The following is an 18,899-nucleotide window of genomic DNA, read 5'->3' as shown; positions in this document are numbered from 1 at the left end:
GTGAAAACGCATATATTTACATATTAGTGCCTTTTCAACTAAAACTTTACATACTAGTGCTTCTCTCACCAAAACTTCTAGCTGTGCCAAATCTGCCTCAAAAGATTTGGACCTATCTAAACAACTACGTATTGTTGGAGCTCTTGAATGATCGGATCACGAAAACATTTGAAATCTCAGTTCTCAAAAATAAATGAAAGAAACATATGAAAAAAATAACAATTAAAAAAAAAAAAGAATGAGTGAAAACTTGACACGTGGTTACTCTTGAATGGACCACAGAATCGAATGCACAGTTTATATGCAACTGGGGAAGGGGATGGGTCACCTTAGATCTCTCTTTATTACTTCACCGTCTATAAGAATTAGACGTACAGGGGGCAGCTGGTGTTGAAGTTAATGCAATTATTGAAGTGAATGAACAACAACAAAGTCCATCCCTCTCAAAATTGGCAGTGGAGGTGAAAGTTTATATGCATTTGGAGAGAGACATGACAATTTTTTTTTTTTTTGTTTGGCGAGCCTATTGATTGATTGTATAAGGTCGAAGTCTCCATCCAACCTCTTATGCGTCGGTGGCTCCTCATTTGCAGTATAGAGAATTGACCTTCAATGAATCAAATCACCTGCTAGTCTTCGAACCAAACCCCTTCGAGATAAGACCTTCTCTCCCTTCTGTTCTTCCTTCTGTTCTTCGCAACATGTGAATTGAGACACTTCTTCCCAAGAATTAAAAAGAAAATGACAAAATCTCCCCAATTTCCTACAAAGAGTTGTTAGATTTTAAGCCCTAGCAAGGGTTGGGAGATGGTACAAATAAATGTGCGACAACATGTCTCGAGGATATATTTTTCCTGAATTGAAAGAAAGTCCCCGATCACCATCAGCCGAGACATGCGCAGTAAAACATCCCGAGTTAACTTGTTTTTACCTTTTCCCCTTTTAAACTCGTTCTTGAACTTGCGGTCTACTCGGCGACGCGAGCGTCTCGGCTCGCCATTATTTCTGTTTGCGGAAAAATCTTCGGTGTCAACTTTTAACTGTAATTAAATTCCATTTAAGGCATTACATTTCAGAATTTCTAGAAAACCGTTCTCATGTTTACATGAAGAAGGTCTATTTTTATGAAAAGTTTTTTAAGGCACAAATATCAATACTAATTGAAAGAGTCGGCAGGCATGAGATAGTGTATGACACATTTTTTGCATGCCACTAACTTGACCATATATTAAACTTTTTTTTTTCATTGCATAACGTAAAATATATATATATATATATATATATATTTTTTTTTTTTTCATTTTGTAGATGGCAAAAATGTGCTTATAAGGAAAACCAGAAAAATTAAGTGGATTCTGTAATTAACTGAAACCTCCAGCCTCGGAACGGTAAGCAATTTCTCAAATGAATCACGGGCAGGCCTTATAAATACCAAATTAACGATCCATTCCCTTCCCTCGCTCCCTCTCCTCCACCTCCTTCTGCTCTCGACAGTCGTCTATCGTCGGCTGGCGTTGGTGAGGAATCAAATGGGGGTTACAGCGGAGAACGGATCGTCGCCGGCGGAGAGGACGCTCAAGTTCCTGATCTACGGGAGGACTGGTTGGATCGGCGGCCTGCTCGGGAAGATCTGCGGGGCGCAGGGCATCAGCTTCGAGTATGCGTCCGGCAGGCTCGAGAACCGAGTTCAGATCGAGCAAGACGTCGAGAAGGCGAAGCCTACTCACGTCTTCAACGCCGCGGGAGTCACCGGACGGCCTAACGTCGACTGGTGCGAAAGCCACAAGGTGGAGACTATCCGGGCCAACGTCGTCGGGACGCTCACGCTCGCGGATGTGTGCAGGGAGAGGGGTGTCATCCTCGTGAACTACGCCACGGGTTGCATCTTCGAGTATGACGAGAAGCATCCCATAGGGTCGGGGATCGGATTCAAGGAGGAAGACACCCCGAATTTCATAGGATCATTTTACTCTAAGACGAAAGCTATGGTAAAAATCCGCTGTTCTTTTGCTTATTTTCCTAAAAGAGTAATCATTTTAGGTGGAAATGTAGTCATGTTAGCCAAAAATCGGAAGATCCGGCCGGAAAATCGTAGTCTATCTTCATTTTGATAGAAAAGCTAGTGTTTTGTCGTGCCCGAAATGATATATTTCGTGACGTTCTTTCTTCAAGCTCGATTGAGTTAGATCTGATATGGTGGATAGTTTTCCTGAATCCGGAACTATTTCTAATCTAAATGGAACTACGTCGATCGGATCTGAACTAAATGCACTTCAGCCAGTTTATCTGGCAATTGTGGTGTCATTGCCTCAGAATCAAGTTCCTCGATGGTTTATGCGCTCTTGATTCAGATCTGCAACATGCACGTTTTGGAAAGAGTTCTACTTCTTATACAATCAAATCAAGCAATAGGTCGAATCCTACTAGAAAAGTAGCATTTAAGCAACAGAATCCGTTCCTGAACAGCGCACAGGATAGCTCCTGAGATTACAAGAGTCTACTGAACTCGCTGCTGTTAGGAAGCTCGCTTTCTAAGCCACTGAATTGGCGTAGAGATCGGCATTCTGCCAACTGCAATACCTATTTCCAAGGGACTGGAGATAGGACGCTGTGCAGTAATCAGAAGTGAGCATTCCAAACCTTAACGTCTTTCCAGAAAAAGGAATGTCGGGGCCGACTTAGGTAGGCTTTGCCTGCATAGTATGCTTACTGTTTATGCCGTACACAATGCTTGCGTGTGCTTTCTACCATTTTCGACATAGCATAGCACGTGTACCTCCCGTATGTACGCTTTCGACCCAAACCAGTGTCTTTTAAGTCATGGGTTACATTGTCCTTGTTTAGTTTCTGGTAATCATCCTTGAAGTAGTGTGCCTGTATCCTTAGCGGCATAGAACTAGTCTGGTAGGTGCAGTAGTTTACAGTAAGCTTGTTAATCATGCTAACTTTGCAGGTTTGCCTTGAATCTAGTCATCTGATCGTTCGCCGCTGTAGTGAGGTTCATGCTAGAAAATTAGTGACAAAGTTATGTGATTCTAATATTTCATTTGTCAGGTTCTTCGTGACTTTTTTTTTTTCCTAAAGTAAGAAGAAAAAAAGCTCTATGTGCTTTTTGATTGATGATGTGGGTGAAGAAAAAAGGAAAAACTCTGGTGAAATAGAATGAATGAGATCCATATGAGCAGGATCTTTTTTTTTTTTTAAAAAAAAATTCAGCTAGTTGGAAACTCCTATGAATGCTTCTTGGTGCTTTCTAATTATGTGTTTATCAATTATTATGTTTCTGCAAGACCTAATTGATCTACGACATTCGTGGATTGGTGAAAATTTTATATAATGTTTTGGTAGGTAAAATTAAATGGAATTAATTTGTAATTCTCGATTCCCAGAAAAAGTCTGGTTAGTGAAGAATATTTAGTTCTGGAGCTACAATTCTGTTACTCAAGTAGATTATATCTACTGATTGTAGTTCTGTTCCTCTAAAATTCAGAGAATGTGGAAAATTTCTGTTGCTTGACTGGTTTCCGGATCCTGTGGGGGGATGTAGATATGTTTCAACTTCCATTTTCATGACATGTCCTTAATTCTGTTTTTTTCTTTTTTAAATCAATCTTTTCATAATCAGCATTATCTTTTTTCTTTTTTTGTTTTGCGTGTGTGAGTGTGTGTGTGTTGGGGTGGGGGGAGCTTTTTGCCCTTCTCAGTGGTTGGTTGGCAGAATGATCTGAGGTGGTAGGTTAGAGAGATGGTCAGACTATCTGCTCTTTGTGTTTGCATTAAAATTACTAGTTGGCAAATGTCATGTCTTCCACTATTTTCTGCAAACATATAGTGTCCGACCACCTACTAGTTTCTAGATAGAGTCTAAGCTGCAGAAGGCTCGAAATATAATGATTAGGTGGAGAAGGAATGGTGAACATCTCTTGCATGATCCTTTGTCACACGGGTACCTTTATTTGGGTGAGGTACCTGTGTCGACATGGATATGGGTATGCCCTTGGACACGACCTGGACACGATCAAACCCTTGTTGGTTGTTCTAAACGCACCCATGCCTATATCCATATTTGTTTGGGAATTGGTCAAAGTCCATTTTGTCCACCAATTAGGTTTTCTTTTATACCATCATGTATATATAATGAAAATGAATAGCTCTTGACATACACTAAAGGGCTGTTCATGTTCTCTGTTGTCTAACTTCACTTTTGGAACAGGATTTTCTGGTGACCGGCAATTTTCCGGTGATTTAGTTTTCTCTAATACTATTTTCTATATTGTTTTTATGTGTGTGTATGGCTGTGTCCCTGTACCCAAATTTTTTGAAAGTGCTCAACACCCATGCCCTTACTGACACCCGTACCTATGAGGCATCGCTTCGCATGGGGAAGGAGACAGTCATCTGGTTTCAAAAGTTAGCTTGTACAGAAGCATGTTTCCTGTTAAAAAGCTGTTCCATAGGAATGATCTAAGATATGACAAGTGAATTTTGTATAAGACTAGTAAACTTTGGCCGAAATGTCTTGTTGACATTGGCTTCCCAATATACTTCTACAAGTAGGGCAGTGGATAGTTATTATTTTGATAATACCGATGCTTGGAGAATCAATTTTGACAGATGTTACTATACCAGAATATATTTGTAAGGAGAAGATGAATGTGAAATGGTACATTGCAAATGCCTGAGGGTTAGAAATGCATAGATTACAGAGATGAGCTGTGTTGCATGAAGGATTTTCTTGCCATGTTAAAGGAAACTTGCTGAATAAGATAAATTAACATGGTCGATGTGGAAAATGAGCATGAATTCTGGGCGTGTAACATGAATAATTGTCTATCTATTGAGAATACTTATAATGACGTGAATATAGTTTCACGGCTGCTGATGCTTGCGTATCGTTATCGCAAGTATCATCAAGCCACATCAGTTGGGTCCATGGAAACTTGTTTCATTCACAGCTCATCTACTAGTTGTTCTTAGAATGATAGTGATATAGGAAACAGTGCCTTTGAGTTTGTTTCCTTTGTTTTCTCTCCTTTATCCTATTCAGATCACACCTGATTACAGACATATTTGTGAGTGATCTTACCAAATTGATGGTTTGTATAATCTGCAGTTTTTCTTAAGGCTATTAATTTCAGTTTTATGAAATTCACAGAGGTATGAAAATGAATATTTAGATAAAATGCAGGTACTGCTAATGCTGATTTAATGTGTTACCTCGTGCATCTTTATCGTCCTACCGTGTCTTATGAACTTAGCTTTAAGGATCGTAAGTTCCACGCAGAGTTAACTCATTTACAGTATGGAAAACTTATTCTTTGTTTCATTAAATGTCCCATGATTCATCCTTACACCGTTGAATGAATCTGTTAACGTGTAACGCCTAGTTGTATTCACAAAGGAGTCAGTTTGTTGTGATCTATTTGGTTTCATTGTGTATTATAATCGGTAGTACTATAGGGTTCTTCATTATTGACATAGAGCATTTTTTGGTACTGTAAAAGCAGATTACCAAAGCTTGAAATGGGGGAAACAAAGATCTTTGGCAAGTCCTCTTTTTTCTCTTTGAACTTTTTATCTCTGGCCAAATGAAGCTACTTAGATTAATTTACCTTTTGGGCAATAGCGCATCAAATATCCATTATATTATTCTTTACCGGGAGCACCTATCATAGTTGTCATTGGTCTGTTTATTTTCTGCCTTTGCTCATGCATTCTGCATCATTTTACAACTTCTTAAGTAATTGCAGCATCATTTTCTGTCTTTTAAGGGAATTCAATATAGTAAAGACTGATATACACAAAGTGTAGATGTGGCCTTGCTTGTCAATTTTAAAGGCATATGATTACCAGATAACTTGTTGAAAACTTCGTTTCATGCATGTGTTGGGATTGTGATTCATTGAATCTTTTAGTCTCCATTGCTGCATGCATTTTGTTCTTTGATGATGAAGCTGCTTTTGCTGCCATTTGTTCATAATTCAGCAAAGATGTTTCTGTGGCATCCATAATTTTCGGGACATTGAATCTGCTTCATACTTTTTCTCTCTGTTTCTTTCCTAAACAGGTAGAAGAACTACTCAAGAATTATGAGAACGTATGCACCTTACGTGTCCGGATGCCAATCTCATCTGACCTTTCAAACCCACGCAACTTCATCACAAAGATCACACGCTATGAGAAGGTTGTTAACATTCCCAATTCGATGACAATATTGGATGAGCTCTTGCCAATTTCTATTGAGATGGCAAAGCGCAACCTTACAGGTATCTGGAATTTCACTAATCCTGGGGCTGTTAGCCATAATGAGATTTTGGAGATGTACAGAGAGTACATCAACCCGAATTTCTCGTGGAAGAATTTTACATTGGAGGAACAGGCAAAGGTGATCGTTGCCCCAAGAAGCAACAATGAATTGGACACAACCAAACTGGAAAAGGAGTTTCCTCAACTTCTGAGCATCAAGGAGTCCCTCATACAATACGTATTTAAGCCAAACCAAAAGGGGTCTGCATAATATTTTGCTGGTTCTCTGTGTGATGCTTTAATTTAAATGCTGATGAGAATTATGAACTGCTTAGCAGACGGAAGTTCATGTAATTCGTTGTGAGGTTTCTGTTCAGCTTGGCACTTTGATCTTGTTGCATTTATTTGTAGCTGTTATTTTCAATGAATAAGTAGGGTATGCTTCTATTGTCCTATTTTAATCTCCGTTAATATGGACTTGGGCTGCTCTTGGTTACGTCCTTTTTTTTCTACTGTAGTTTTCATTGTTGTCAAGGACCCTTGTTAGTGCACACAGTTAGGAGAGAAGTGGGTTCAGCGGTCGACCCTAATCACCTGTGAAGTGCTTGCCGACAAAGGAAGTGCCTCATGTGACCCAGTATTCCTTATGATAGTAGGCACTTGGGTTCAACTGCTGGACCTACTTGCCCATGCCTAATCCCGTACTTGGGGGTTTCCTGTCTCACTCTCTCACACTCACACATACACTTGTCCCTTTTAGAGATCGACACTCTTCTTGTGGCAAATTGTTATCCTGTTTACCTGTTTATGGTTATTATTGTTTGTGTTAAACCTCCTCTCTGTGTGTGTGGACGTTTTATCTGTTTTATAAATCAGGTGGTAAAAATTCGATAGTTCATAGATGTCTGATCAGATATTTTATTTGTTAAGATGCATATCCAAACTCAAGCGTTCATGAAATGCCAGAACGTTCTAATGGAAATTCACAATTTTTCATTGAAATGTTTCAATTGAGCATGTGCTTCAGTAAAATAACCAAAGGCGCACCCGTATGTATCTTGCTAGACTTGGTAAAGCGCCAGCATTCATAATGCATTGGTTTGGGCAGATCTCTCTCTCTTAAACTGTTCCATATCCCACATGCTGTAAATGCTTACATGCTAAACGTTTTTTATGGGTCTCTTTTTGCTTTGTTCAACTTGCAGATGTACCCCTCACTGTATATACATATAGATGTAGTAATTTAATAAAGCACATGCTTTGAGTTAGATCAATTTAATAACGATTTATTATTTTGACGAGTTCTGGGACACTGCAAGCACGTGCTACTTTGATCACTTCAAATGGGCATTTAAATATTTAATACTGGAAATATCGTTGGCAAGCTGGAGTCTCGTCTTTACCTGCCAAAAGATCATGTTGATTGGCTGCATATGATGTTTTTTTCCCAGCAGGTGAAATTTGAAAAACTACTTTGTAATTGAAAACTTTGCCTTCTAGAACTAGTTGACTTGGTTTAGTCGCGTATTGTTTTATGACAAGTATGTTACCGTTACATGCTTGCGCACACACTCGTGGAATTTAACGTGCAAGCGACATGCTAGCAGCGTGCCAACGAAGGGATGCTGGGAGTCCGGCTCCCTGCCTTTTACTAACAACAAAATAATAAATATGCAGGTTGCTGCGGATATCGAGACACGGACCAGCAAAAGCAGAAACCCTGTTGCCCCATCAATTCAGAAGCCCTTGCCTTCGGCAAACAAAACCCGAAAAAGAAAGATGACTATTAGCTTCCGAGCTCGTCAATGAGCTTCCATCGTTTCGAGCATCTCCTTCGCCATATCTGCGAAGAGCTTCACCTGTCTTCACCGTTGGGGGCAAGTCTAAGATCTCCATCTTTTTTCTTTTCGCTGAACTACGATCTCCATCTTAGGAATATTGGCCACCTCACACTCGAAAATGACCCGGTGATTGATTTCGCCACTTTGTTGCAAAGGAAGCATCTGTTCGCCGTATAAAGTCCATGTTTTTGCAACATATCCAAAGTCAATAGTCTGCGGTGGCTCGCCACTAGCTCTAGCTTTTAAAACCCTTTGTTGCGGATCATCTTCCAGGATTCTTCTGCCTTCAAGTTTTTGAGGCCTGGGGCGCTACGGATCAGCTGGTCTGGTTCTTGATGAAGCCTCCTGTCTTGAATGGCCCGTACTGCTTCTCTTTACTATAACTGAGCCTCCAATTGGATTTGTTCTCACTTCTCTGTTCATTGCGGTGCAAAGTTTGCTGGCAAGGACCGCTGCGTTCACTTCCTCTAGAGATTTGATTCCAATGCCACCCTCGCTTTTAGGCCTGCAAATAACCTCCCATGCAACTGGAATATGAAGAAGCCTCAGGTTGCTATCCGTGAGCTGAATGTGGATGGTTCTATTCAGATCATCATTCTTGGCATTTACCTTTCAAACATTGTCAGTCATGACCATTTTTGTTCAATTGAAGCATATTTTTTTTATGTTTTGAGCGTACTAACTGAGGGTTAATTTCTAAATTTCCACATGCACCTCGTCCCTCCCGTTCCTGATCCAGCACTTGGAGATAATCTTTGGATCCAAACCATCTCCTCAGTCCAAAACCGTTAAAACTTAAAATAATGAATGCTCTGATTTTTCACGCTTGCTGTGAGGTATGAGTATGACCAACAATGTAAACTCCTTAGGAGTTGTTTGGTCACTGGAGTATTTTATAAATCTATCTAAAAAATTGATGCAGATTCATAGAATCCTATAACAATTTGTCATAATCTTTAAGGCTGATTCATGAAACACTCACAAAGTATTATATTTACCAAACAACGTCTTAAAAAAGAGCACCCTTAGCTTAGAAATATACTTTGCCTGAGGACCAATAACCTTGAACACACTGAAGCTTTCTAGTTCATATCCCTTGTATCCACAGCGTCAATCTTTCTAGTTCATATTTCTTATAGATCCCCTGTTATTGACAAAATCGAACAAGAAACAAGTGCACATATGCTACACGGAGAGGGCGGTTAGAGAGAGAGAGAGAGAGAGAGAGAGAGATGAAAACAAATTCATTCCAACGGAACACATCCAAGAGCAATGGACGCAAAACATACAACATATGAGAAGCAAAAATGATGAATAAAAGTAGAGACAATGGCTATGACGCCTGCTCAAAGATTGAAAAGTAAAACTTGAAAATGATGCACCTGCCCTCTAAAGAAAATGTTATTTCTTATCGTCCAGATATGCCATCAGAAACACCACCACCAATCCTTCTAAAGGAAATGTCGTCTCTTGAATTTCTGAATCTTCCATGGAGCACGAAAAGTCGTTCTTTCATGAACGAGAGAGAGTCATTCTTTTATTTGGAACCGATGAATAAGATGCTAAGTGACGCAGGAGCGGAACAAACCAAGTCTTTTGGATATTTGGTCATTATTCTTGTTGTTTAGGTCCAGATCCGTAGATCCAAAACGCATCTCTCTTGGTTATCGTTGCACAACCCAATGTGTTCATTTCCCTACATATGAGAACATAGTCAAATACAGACCAATGATGAAGTAATTTGCCGTGGAGAAAAAAGGGAAAGAAGTCTGAATATTTGGATGCAGGAGCTTAAATATATGGTTAACAAATTTTCAATTAAGTGACTTGGATTTCGTCGGGCTACTTCCTGGACCCAAGTTCATCTAAATTTCAAAATTAATTAATATTTCAATGAGTGGGCGACATAGAACATATGCCCCACGGAGACCCCACCTACCTACGCCCCTGGTTGGAGCTCATAACTTCGAGTGAAGATATGAAAAATCATTCAAATCCTCCTCTGAAAAAGGGAAATTTGACTTCAAAGTTCTTCAATGTTTGGTGACAGCTTGTCCGGGACGAAAAAGATTCCCCCCAAAATAGTACATCCGAAAAGTTTCACCTGGCTATCCATCAAACGCCCACCACCCATCTCTTATCTCAAAGTAGTCTCTGCATCAAAAATCCATGCATGTGGATTTTTATGGTGCTTTTATATGGTCACTGGGTGCACACGTTTTGGGACGAAGGTTCCGAACCAGCGCATGGCTGAAGCACGACCCGATGAGAGGCCGTAGAGCCAACTCGAGCCTAGGCTCAAGCCAAGCTGACATGCTTGTTGACCGAGCTCTGGCTAACCTCAGGCTATCGGCCGGGCCCCGCACATTGAAAATATATATATGTTTGGGCCGGTCCTTCTATATAACCATGAGGCCCCATTTTGAATTCGATATTGATGCGGGTAGCCGGCTCCCATGCCTACCCTTTATTCTTTGCCATACACTAAGGCCCACCTTATTAAATGCGCTCCAAATATATCATTATAACTTGATATCTGCACGCGCTTGCTTACTAAACTCTTAAACAGTTCTTTTCATTCACAATATCACACGCACCATAAAACTTTCATGGGGCCAAGAATGTACACATTGTACACGCATAGCAATTAATGGCAGTCTGGCACCCCTTTTGTAGGTGTAAACTTGCCTTTAGTGATAGAATTCCTGTTTTTGGGTCTTCAAAATGACGGAAAGCATTAAAAATAGTCGCTTCTATGCCCTAAACCCTAAACACTAAATCTTGGGGGGATAATAAGGAGAGGTGGCTTCGGCCTTCGGCTTTCGGCCTTCACTCACTCAGGTGGCGTAGGATTTCCTCCCGCTCAACCTAAATTATCAAAAAAAAAGTAGTGATGCTTGAAAGTTTGGTTGCATTTGTCGCTTTTATCTTTGGTTTCACACATGGGATCACACAACATTCATGCAGTTAGTCTTGCCATAAAGAACGGTTTACATATAACATTGTTAATTTGGTGCTTGCTCTCGGCAGAACTTGTAAAATGCGGAGAGCTCACAACATTAAATTAAAGATCGCGATGTCTGCATAAGTCCTAACCAGTTCTGTTGTTGAATGAAAATTTTGAAGGAATCAAGACAAGTGGCATCGCATGAACTGATACAAGTTGTGACTTGTGGGCAAGATATTCATAAACAAGGAGGACCAAGTGGATGCGTCCATAAGCGCTTGTAAACATGTGGCTTGGTGGGTTGACTAATGTATAAAATTCTAAGCTCTCCCCACGATTTATTCTCCTTTTCATTACATGTTTCACAAAACTAGCGAGATATTAGTGACATTCTTTATTTGACGAGATTCAAGTTCAATAATTCAGCAGCCTCAAAAGGATCAATGGCCAACTTTTTTTTTTTTTTCAGTATTCTACTCGAGAAAACCATAGCCATAGCCAAGTTGAGAGGAGCTTGCTCGAGGCCATGCATCTATGTTAATCGGCCATGAATAAGAAGTAAATGGAGAAAAAGAAGAGCAACTTGAAAGCCCAATGAACAATTGGATCAGCAATAGTCAATAGCAAACATTTTTCAGGACGATAATAAGTAAGGAAGACACAAAGAGAATCGTCAGTCGCTATGCACAAATTGCAATCACCTTCAACAGTGGAAAGAAAGGGAGGAGGAGAGCATGTCAGGAGCTTCGGGCCTCGGCCAAACGATGAGGCGCGGGCCCCAACAGGAAGACACGTCACGCTCCATCGCCCGCTGCGACTGCGAGCCAGGCTGAGGAGGTGGGCCCCAGCCTCAGGGGCCAACCCACGAGCTTTGCTTTTCGATGAGGTGGGGACCATCGTCGAGGGGGGGGGGCCCCAGGACTCGTGCCGGGCGCCCGCTTTCCCGCGGGCCCCACTCTGCCGGACCTGCCACGCAAAAAGCGGGCCCCACAGACCGACCCTGCCTTCCGTCGTGGTTTGACTCGGCCCCACACTTGAGACACGTGCCGTGCGCACGTGAGACCAGTCACTTGCCTCCTCCTCCTCCTGCGGGGCTCTCGCGGCTCCCCTCGTCCGTCTCGGCTCCCATGAACTGGTGCAGCGGCTCGCCGGCGGGAGGGTCGTTCTCCGAGGAAGCAACCGGGGGAGGAGACGCCGTGGCGGAAGATGACGGTGGGGCCAGGCCGAAGCCCGCGGGAACTACCAGGCCGGAGGCGGAGAACATAGCGGAAATTGGCCGCGCGCCTATGTTGATGAGATGGGGCTGCTGCTGGTGGTGCTGTGACGGGTAGGCCCACTGTGGCGCCGCCGGGGACAATCCGGCCTGGGCGCCGACTGGGACCATCCAGATGGCTCCCGCCACGGCGTTGGGCACGACGCCCTCGCCGCCCACCGCCCATATGGGCCCACAGATGCTGTGAGACATCATCGACGTCGACAACGGGACCATCATGGACGGGGGCTCCGAGGCGATGGTGGTGGCTGCGGTGGTGGAGGCGGTGTCCGGCTTCCTCCGTCGCTTCCGGTCCGCGCCGCTGGCGCCGGAGGAAGAAGTGGAAGGGTGGTCGGTGGGGATCCGGAGGGTCCCATCGACCGAGACGGCGATGGCCGGTATGGTGCCGGTGCCCGTCGCGGCGATGATGGCGGGCTCCGCCTGGTCGAGAAGCCACTTGATTGTCTCGCCGTCGGAGCGGTGGCCGAGCTCTCTGGTTAGCTGGAAGATTCTGGCAGCGCAGGTGGCGGGCATCCGCACCCTCCGGCCCCTCCCCTCCACCTTGGTGTGGCGGTCCTTCGTGGACCCCCGCCTTTGCGTCCCGCGCCTCACCGTAACGGACGCCGGCTTTTCCTCGGCCGCTTCCGGTGGTTCCGCCTTCGGGAGGACGACCAGCGACGCTGACGACGATCCCTCCCCAGGACCGGCGCCGGCGGGGAGAGCATCGACGGGCGGCAGCCTCACGCGCCCTCGGGCCCCTTCTTCATCGTCTTGCTTCTCCGACTCCATGGACGGAAACGAGAGGGTCAGGGAATCGAGTCTCGCATGAAAAAAAAAAAAAAACAGAGGGGCGGCCCCACGCGACCACCTTTCGGCCTCCCCTCTGCAACGCCTCCCCTCCACCCTCCTTTCTGAGAATGGATGGAGAGAGAGAGAGAGAGGCTTCTAGAAAGAGAAAACGAGGGAAGAGAAGTTCCGTGGAGAGGGCAAAGTGCAGAGAGCGGAAGGAGAAAAGGGAAACAATCAAGAGAGAGAGAGAGAGAGAAAGATGGCGTTTAATTTCGGAGAGGAGGTGACGTAAGAGGGTGGGGCCCTTGAAGAAACAGGTGGAGGGCTTCCTCGCTCCTACTGGCCCGGCCCTGGGGCCTCATCAATGTTGGGGAGGCTGGACCCCACCTGTTCTGTGGGCCCCATCTGTTGTTATAAAGAGATAAACAAGAGAGAGAAACAAGTTGCTCGTTTTTCTTCTTCCCCCCTGTCCAGTGTTGTTATTTATATTTTTTTCTAATAATTTCGTGCTTCTATTTCTCTCTTTCTCTTCTTTTTTTTTTTTGTTGAATTAAAAAAAAAAGAAAAGTTCCATTTCTTGTTGCTCTAATCGTGAGGTTAAGAGAAAGTTTAGTTTAATCCCATATTGGATTTTTTTTTTATCGACAAAAGCTTCCTTTTGCGTGTGTTGTGTGAAGGATTTGAAGGAAGCGTTTGCGTTTGGTGACAGAAGCTCTGCGCTAGCTCCCTGTGCTCAGTGAACGTTTGCTACGTTCCAAACAACACAGTATAGAAAGGATACTTGCGTGTGATTGCTGGAGTTCTATCTTCTTAGACGCATAACATTACAATGTATCCTATGCCCTTACGTCTCTGAGCTTCTGGTTTGCTTGGCGTTCTAAACCAACAGTTATCGTGTTCCAAATTTGAGATAAAGAATGGTGTAATCAACAATTGATCTTTTTAGAAAAGCCACGCTTCTGAATATGATATCTTACGACTAAATGCATCTTACAATTAAGAAAATACTTCTACCCATTTCTCAGATGATACGTTCTACCATACTTCAACTACTATGGTTCAAGTACTCTTAACTAAACTCGGGATGCTAGTGGGCACCAGCAAATCAATATTCACATAAAATAAGAAAGTTCAATATAGAGAGAATAGTCTCTTTGACATAAGCTGGTAGTAATATACTCAACTGAACCTTGCTTATCAAAAGAAAACAAAAATATGCCCCAGATGAACAGTAATACAACCAAAATAAGAGAGAGAGAGAGAGAGGAATTGATTCTTATTATCTTCACCAACTTTGAGTTCTGACACCCCTTTTGGTCTTGCTGCCCATATGTCTTGGTATCATATTGCCAGAGACCATGCAATCTTTGTTTCATGCAACTCTAAGGTCGTTTGAGAGGAAAAGAAGAAAAGGGAGGGGAAAAAAGTGAGCCCCTTTAGTTAAAAAGCTTCTCTGCTTTTCTCTTTAACCCTTCTCACCAATACCAAGGGCTAAGGTGCATGTTTGTTGGAATCGCTTTATCCTGTGAAAGTATATTCCTGATGCTCCCTCTCCCGCGTATGCAACACATATCTTCATGGGAAGAAAAGCCATCCTCTGCTGTTCTATCCTCACATCTTATGGCAGACCATTACCTGTTCGAGCATCCCCCGTACAAAATCTTCAAAGGATTTCCCCCAGTTTCTCGCTTTTTCGGGATTTTCCTTTTCCTCTGGGGCGTCGGACTTTTACAGATCAATCATCGGCACCTTGCAATGCTATCTTGTAGGCGAATTTTTGACCGCCCCACTCAACCGTACCCTGCACTGCAAGTCCAACCTTATCTCAGTAGCTTGCACTTGCGGATGCCTTAGAAAGTGGCTCCGTGTATCTTATAATTTTCCACATTTTTTTTTTCCCTTTCTCCTGCCCCGAGTGCACTAATTTTAATACCAATCACTGGTCTGGCCAGATAATGCGTCAGAATCCTTCAAGGTCTTTAAAGAAATCATCACGTAAAGCATGACCAAGTTCATGAAATTGGTTTTCCTTCTCTGGTCATCCATGCGATCTCGTATGCATGAAAGATTCGTCTCTTACTATTATGTAGGACAGTGCTGTGTGACAAGGCCTTCATTATCTGACCTTGTAGAGGGCATGCTTATCCATGGATAGGCCCCCCGTGGCTTCCGTATCCATGGGGTAGGCCCCCCGTGGCTTCCGTTTCCAGGGTTTAGGGTTGCTTCCGAACTTGAGTGGTGCTTGTCACAAAAGCCAACCACCAATTATACTGCAATCCTCAAAACCGTGTGACATTAAAATAGATCTTGCCCTTTTTGTATGTATGTTCAATAATCTTATACCTCAGAATAGAAGATCATATAGGGGTTCATTATTTGAGACTCCATTTTCAAATCCCAGAATTTTATGTTAGAAAATTGGTAGTCTAAGAAACAAACAACATTTCTTTTATCATGGAATTATCCGACGGACGGATGAGGGCAAGATCTTTAATTGCTTGAAAGTGGCTGGATCAGACCCCTGATATGGCTAGACTTAGTGTCCCTAACTAGAATATATCCTTGAAGAACTTAACTGTATGAACTAGTTCAGTCTGTACATAAGAAAAGAAGAACATCCGGTGTACCTTTATGTTAGTAATTATGCCTTGTTATCTTATGATCATGGTTTAAACGTAAGATGCTAATAAACAAGGTTAGCTCTGATTTGTGATTAGGGCTGTACAACTATATTTACTTCTAACCAATATTTCATTCAGTTTTTCTTAGCCATAATCATAGCAACATTTGTTATATATGTATAGCAAACGTCGACTCCATGTTTGTTGTTGTCCCATGGTCATTTGATCGGACGGCTCAAATAGTTTACAATTTTCTTTTCATTTCTTTTCCACTCTCTCTCCCTCTTCCCCTCTCCTTCATGCCTGGTTACATCGAACGCCGGCGTTCATACCTGAACATTGGGTCGGCCCGACCTGATAAGAGTCGGGCCCAGGTCGGTCCGACGTGGCGACGCCTGAAACCCAGGCCCAGCCCACCCAACCAGATTAAAATAAAAAATAATTTTCAAAATATAAAATCAAATATATTTTTAATAATAATATATATAAAAATAATAAAAAGTTTAAAAATAAAACCTACCCCATTACCCAAACTTAGTTACATCGGTGTCGAGTAGAGACACCAGCATGGGATGAAATGAGGCAGATGGAAAGAAAGAGAGTGGAGATTCTCTACCCAACTCCGTTGCCACGGCCTGTCACCTTGTTGGCAGGCTCACCGGAGCTCCGACGGCTTTCCCCCAATGCCGACAAGGGCCTGTTGGCACTCCGTCTCCCTCCCAAGACAGAAAAGTGCCAACAGGGCATTCTGCAGCAGGGAAGGATGCTAGCGTTGGGTGATGGGAGGGAAAGGAGTGAAAAAAAATTTGGACAACTTTCAATGAAGTAGAGTTTGATTTAAGTGGGCTTAGCTTGGTTGAACTCGGTTAAGTTTGAAAAAAAAAATAATTTAAATCTAAATTGGGTATGCATGTCTCTCTGGTAGATGGGGTTTCATGTTCAAATCTATATGCTGTCGCTTTCTTTAAAAAATAATTATTTAATGAAATATTTGTGTCAGTTCAAGCCAATTTTAGGCTCAAGTTTAATCGAACCAAATTCAAGTTTTAAGAATCAAACTCAACTCGAGCTCGAGTTCGAGTTTCTTTCAAGACACTCGTGCCATGTTTAAGCTGGCTCAACTCACTCGAACTCGCTCATGAAGAGTCCTATCTTCATGAACAACTTTTGGTTTCATATAATCACTGGATGTACATGGTTTGGTTGAAATTATACGCCACTTTACCCCTAAAATAAAGAATGGGGGAAGAAAAAGGCCAAGCTTTCTATTCCATCATTTCAATCGCTTTTTTCTTTTCCGAAAAAAAAAATATTGATACAAGCAAAAGTCGGATCGATCCGACCCACCTTTTATAAGAAGATAAAATAAAATAATTCAACATTTAACAGGTGAAAGGAGGGGAAAAGGCAGAATCTGGTTGACTTCTTCCTCTGGTCAAAGCACTCGGGAGTGGCAAATTCGTAAATGTCATCTAGTCAAAGCAGAAGGCTCCATTTTTCTACAAAGGCATCCAAGTTGTCCACCAAATTTGGTCTCAAAGCGTTTGTATTTTTCATTAATTAAACAATTACAAATAGCTCCTTCATATATGAGTGTGTGCCAAATTAGCGAATGAAGCCAAGGGGTCAAATTTAGGGCTTCACTTCCGCTTGACCAAGAATTTATGTCTTTTAAATATTTGTGCATAGTTAAATGAGCTCCTCAATATTAAAAAGGAAAATACGAAGACTATTTTATTATTTTCCGTTTATCTAGGCGTATTGTTCTAGAACTATAAATGTATTATAATTTGTAGAGCACAATTTTTTTTTTTTTTTAAAATATGGTCAAGGTGGGAATTTGACCATTGCAAGCTCGAAAGAGACTCATTATGTTCACGTGGACAAGCCATATCGCCGACGAACTTTACTAGAGATAATTCCAAAAATTTTATTTATATTATGTTTACCATGAAAAAGTATTTTAAAAGAAATGAAATAGTATAAGTATAAAATAACAGGGCATGTTCTTCCCAAGATTTGAGTGAATAAAAAGAGATACGTTTCGAGCATTTTTTTTTCCTTCATAGTTTAAGCGGTTTTGGATATCTGCTTTTCAACTTTTATACACATGTCATTCCTTTTTTTGGGCAAGATTTGAGCAATCTAAAAAGTAAAAGGGCAGGGATTCAATATTTTATTGAATCGGATCCGGACCATTGATTTGATTTAAATAGTTCATCACATTCAATTTGGAGAGGAGTGACATATCTGTCGATTTTTTTTTTTTCTCAAAATTTTTGCACTTCTTATCTTTTACTTAAGCGAGTATATTGATTTGGAAAGATCTCAATTCCGTTGATTCATTCTCTTGAACTTTGATCCGAAAACCAAATATATTCAGAAATTAACTTTCAAAGGATGAGCTCATTTAGGTTTTCGTTTTGGTATTTTGAGTCTGAGTTCACAGCAATGTCTCTACTTAGACTGACTAAACATGTACCTATGAGCGTGTTTGGTAGTTTGTCTAAACATGTACCTATGGGCGTGTTTGGTAGTTTGTCAAACACACATCCAGTGGCGGAGCAAAAAATTTATAGTTACCGAGCATTATGAGCTTAAATTTTAAGAGGCACTTATATGTAAATAAGAAAAAAATAAAAGAAGGGTTTTGATATATAAATATAAGAGTTTTAATGGGTTGTTGCGGCCCACACCAGCTTAAACGTAGCTCCGCCACTGCCCATGTAGTGTAGGGCTGGCACTGATAGCGTTTACCTATATAGATTTGGGACTTGTATCTAACCCGGGCCACAAGTTGAGGTAGAGAGTGTGGACCAGCAGGGAGGATGAGGCCGACGTATCAATCTTTTAGTGGGCCATATTGTTCCCAGTACTGCAAAAGTGGGTCCATAGCCCACCAACTGCATGCCGGTCAGTGGTCTTTGTGTCCCTGACGATCCAACTTGGTCCGGACCCACATTACCCAATATGGCCTTATCCTCTACCAACACATGCATCAGAAAACACGCATGCACGCACGCACACACACGTCATGTCTCCATTACATAACAAAGCATGATGGTAAATTTTCTTGTCATTTTCAAACAATGATATATATACAAAATCCTATTTGTGACAGAGAATAGCAGCAGCAAGCTTAAAAAAATAAAATATAAAAAATAGACAATTTTTTAAAAATTGTCACATACAAGAAGTTAGTG

At 41.9% G+C, this 18,899-nt stretch overlaps 2 protein-coding genes across 2 annotated transcripts; one reads left to right on the top strand and one right to left on the bottom strand.

Annotated features, from left to right (window-relative positions):
• The first annotated feature begins 1,456 nt into the window (after positions 1-1,456).
• Positions 1,457-6,707, top strand: LOC116261389 (bifunctional dTDP-4-dehydrorhamnose 3,5-epimerase/dTDP-4-dehydrorhamnose reductase). Its single transcript, XM_031640128.2, has 2 exons — positions 1,457-1,988; positions 6,068-6,707. Exons 1-2 carry the CDS (start codon positions 1,530-1,532, stop codon positions 6,515-6,517), a joined length of 909 nt encoding a protein of 302 aa, XP_031495988.1. The 5' UTR covers positions 1,457-1,529; the 3' UTR covers positions 6,518-6,707.
• A 4,765-nt stretch (positions 6,708-11,472) lies between these two features.
• LOC116260002 (transcription factor PCF2-like) lies at positions 11,473-13,382 on the bottom strand. Its single transcript, XM_031638052.2, has one exon. It carries the CDS (start codon positions 13,073-13,075, stop codon positions 12,101-12,103), a length of 975 nt encoding a protein of 324 aa, XP_031493912.1. The 5' UTR covers positions 13,076-13,382; the 3' UTR covers positions 11,473-12,100.
• Positions 13,383-18,899: the final 5,517 nt, after the last annotated feature.

Source organism: Nymphaea colorata, chromosome 9 (assembly GCF_008831285.2).
Source record: "Nymphaea colorata isolate Beijing-Zhang1983 chromosome 9, ASM883128v2, whole genome shotgun sequence".
In the NCBI taxonomy this organism is placed as follows: domain Eukaryota; kingdom Viridiplantae; phylum Streptophyta; class Magnoliopsida; order Nymphaeales; family Nymphaeaceae; genus Nymphaea; species Nymphaea colorata.
Note: the sequence above shows the minus strand (reverse complement) of the source record. Positions and strands in the feature narration are given on the sequence as shown.

Bases quoted from the DNA above. Each gene is read 5' to 3' on its own strand.
- LOC116261389 (XM_031640128.2), top strand. From the start codon at position 1,530: ATGGGGGTTACAGCGGAGAACGGATCGTCGCCGGCGGAGAGGACGCTC. The intron at 1,989-6,067 runs GTAAAAATCCGC...TTTCCTAAACAG, and splicing joins ACTCTAAGACGAAAGCTATG to GTAGAAGAACTACTCAAGAA.
- LOC116260002 (XM_031638052.2), bottom strand. From the start codon at position 13,075: ATGGAGTCGGAGAAGCAAGACGATGAAGAAGGGGCCCGAGGGCGCGTG.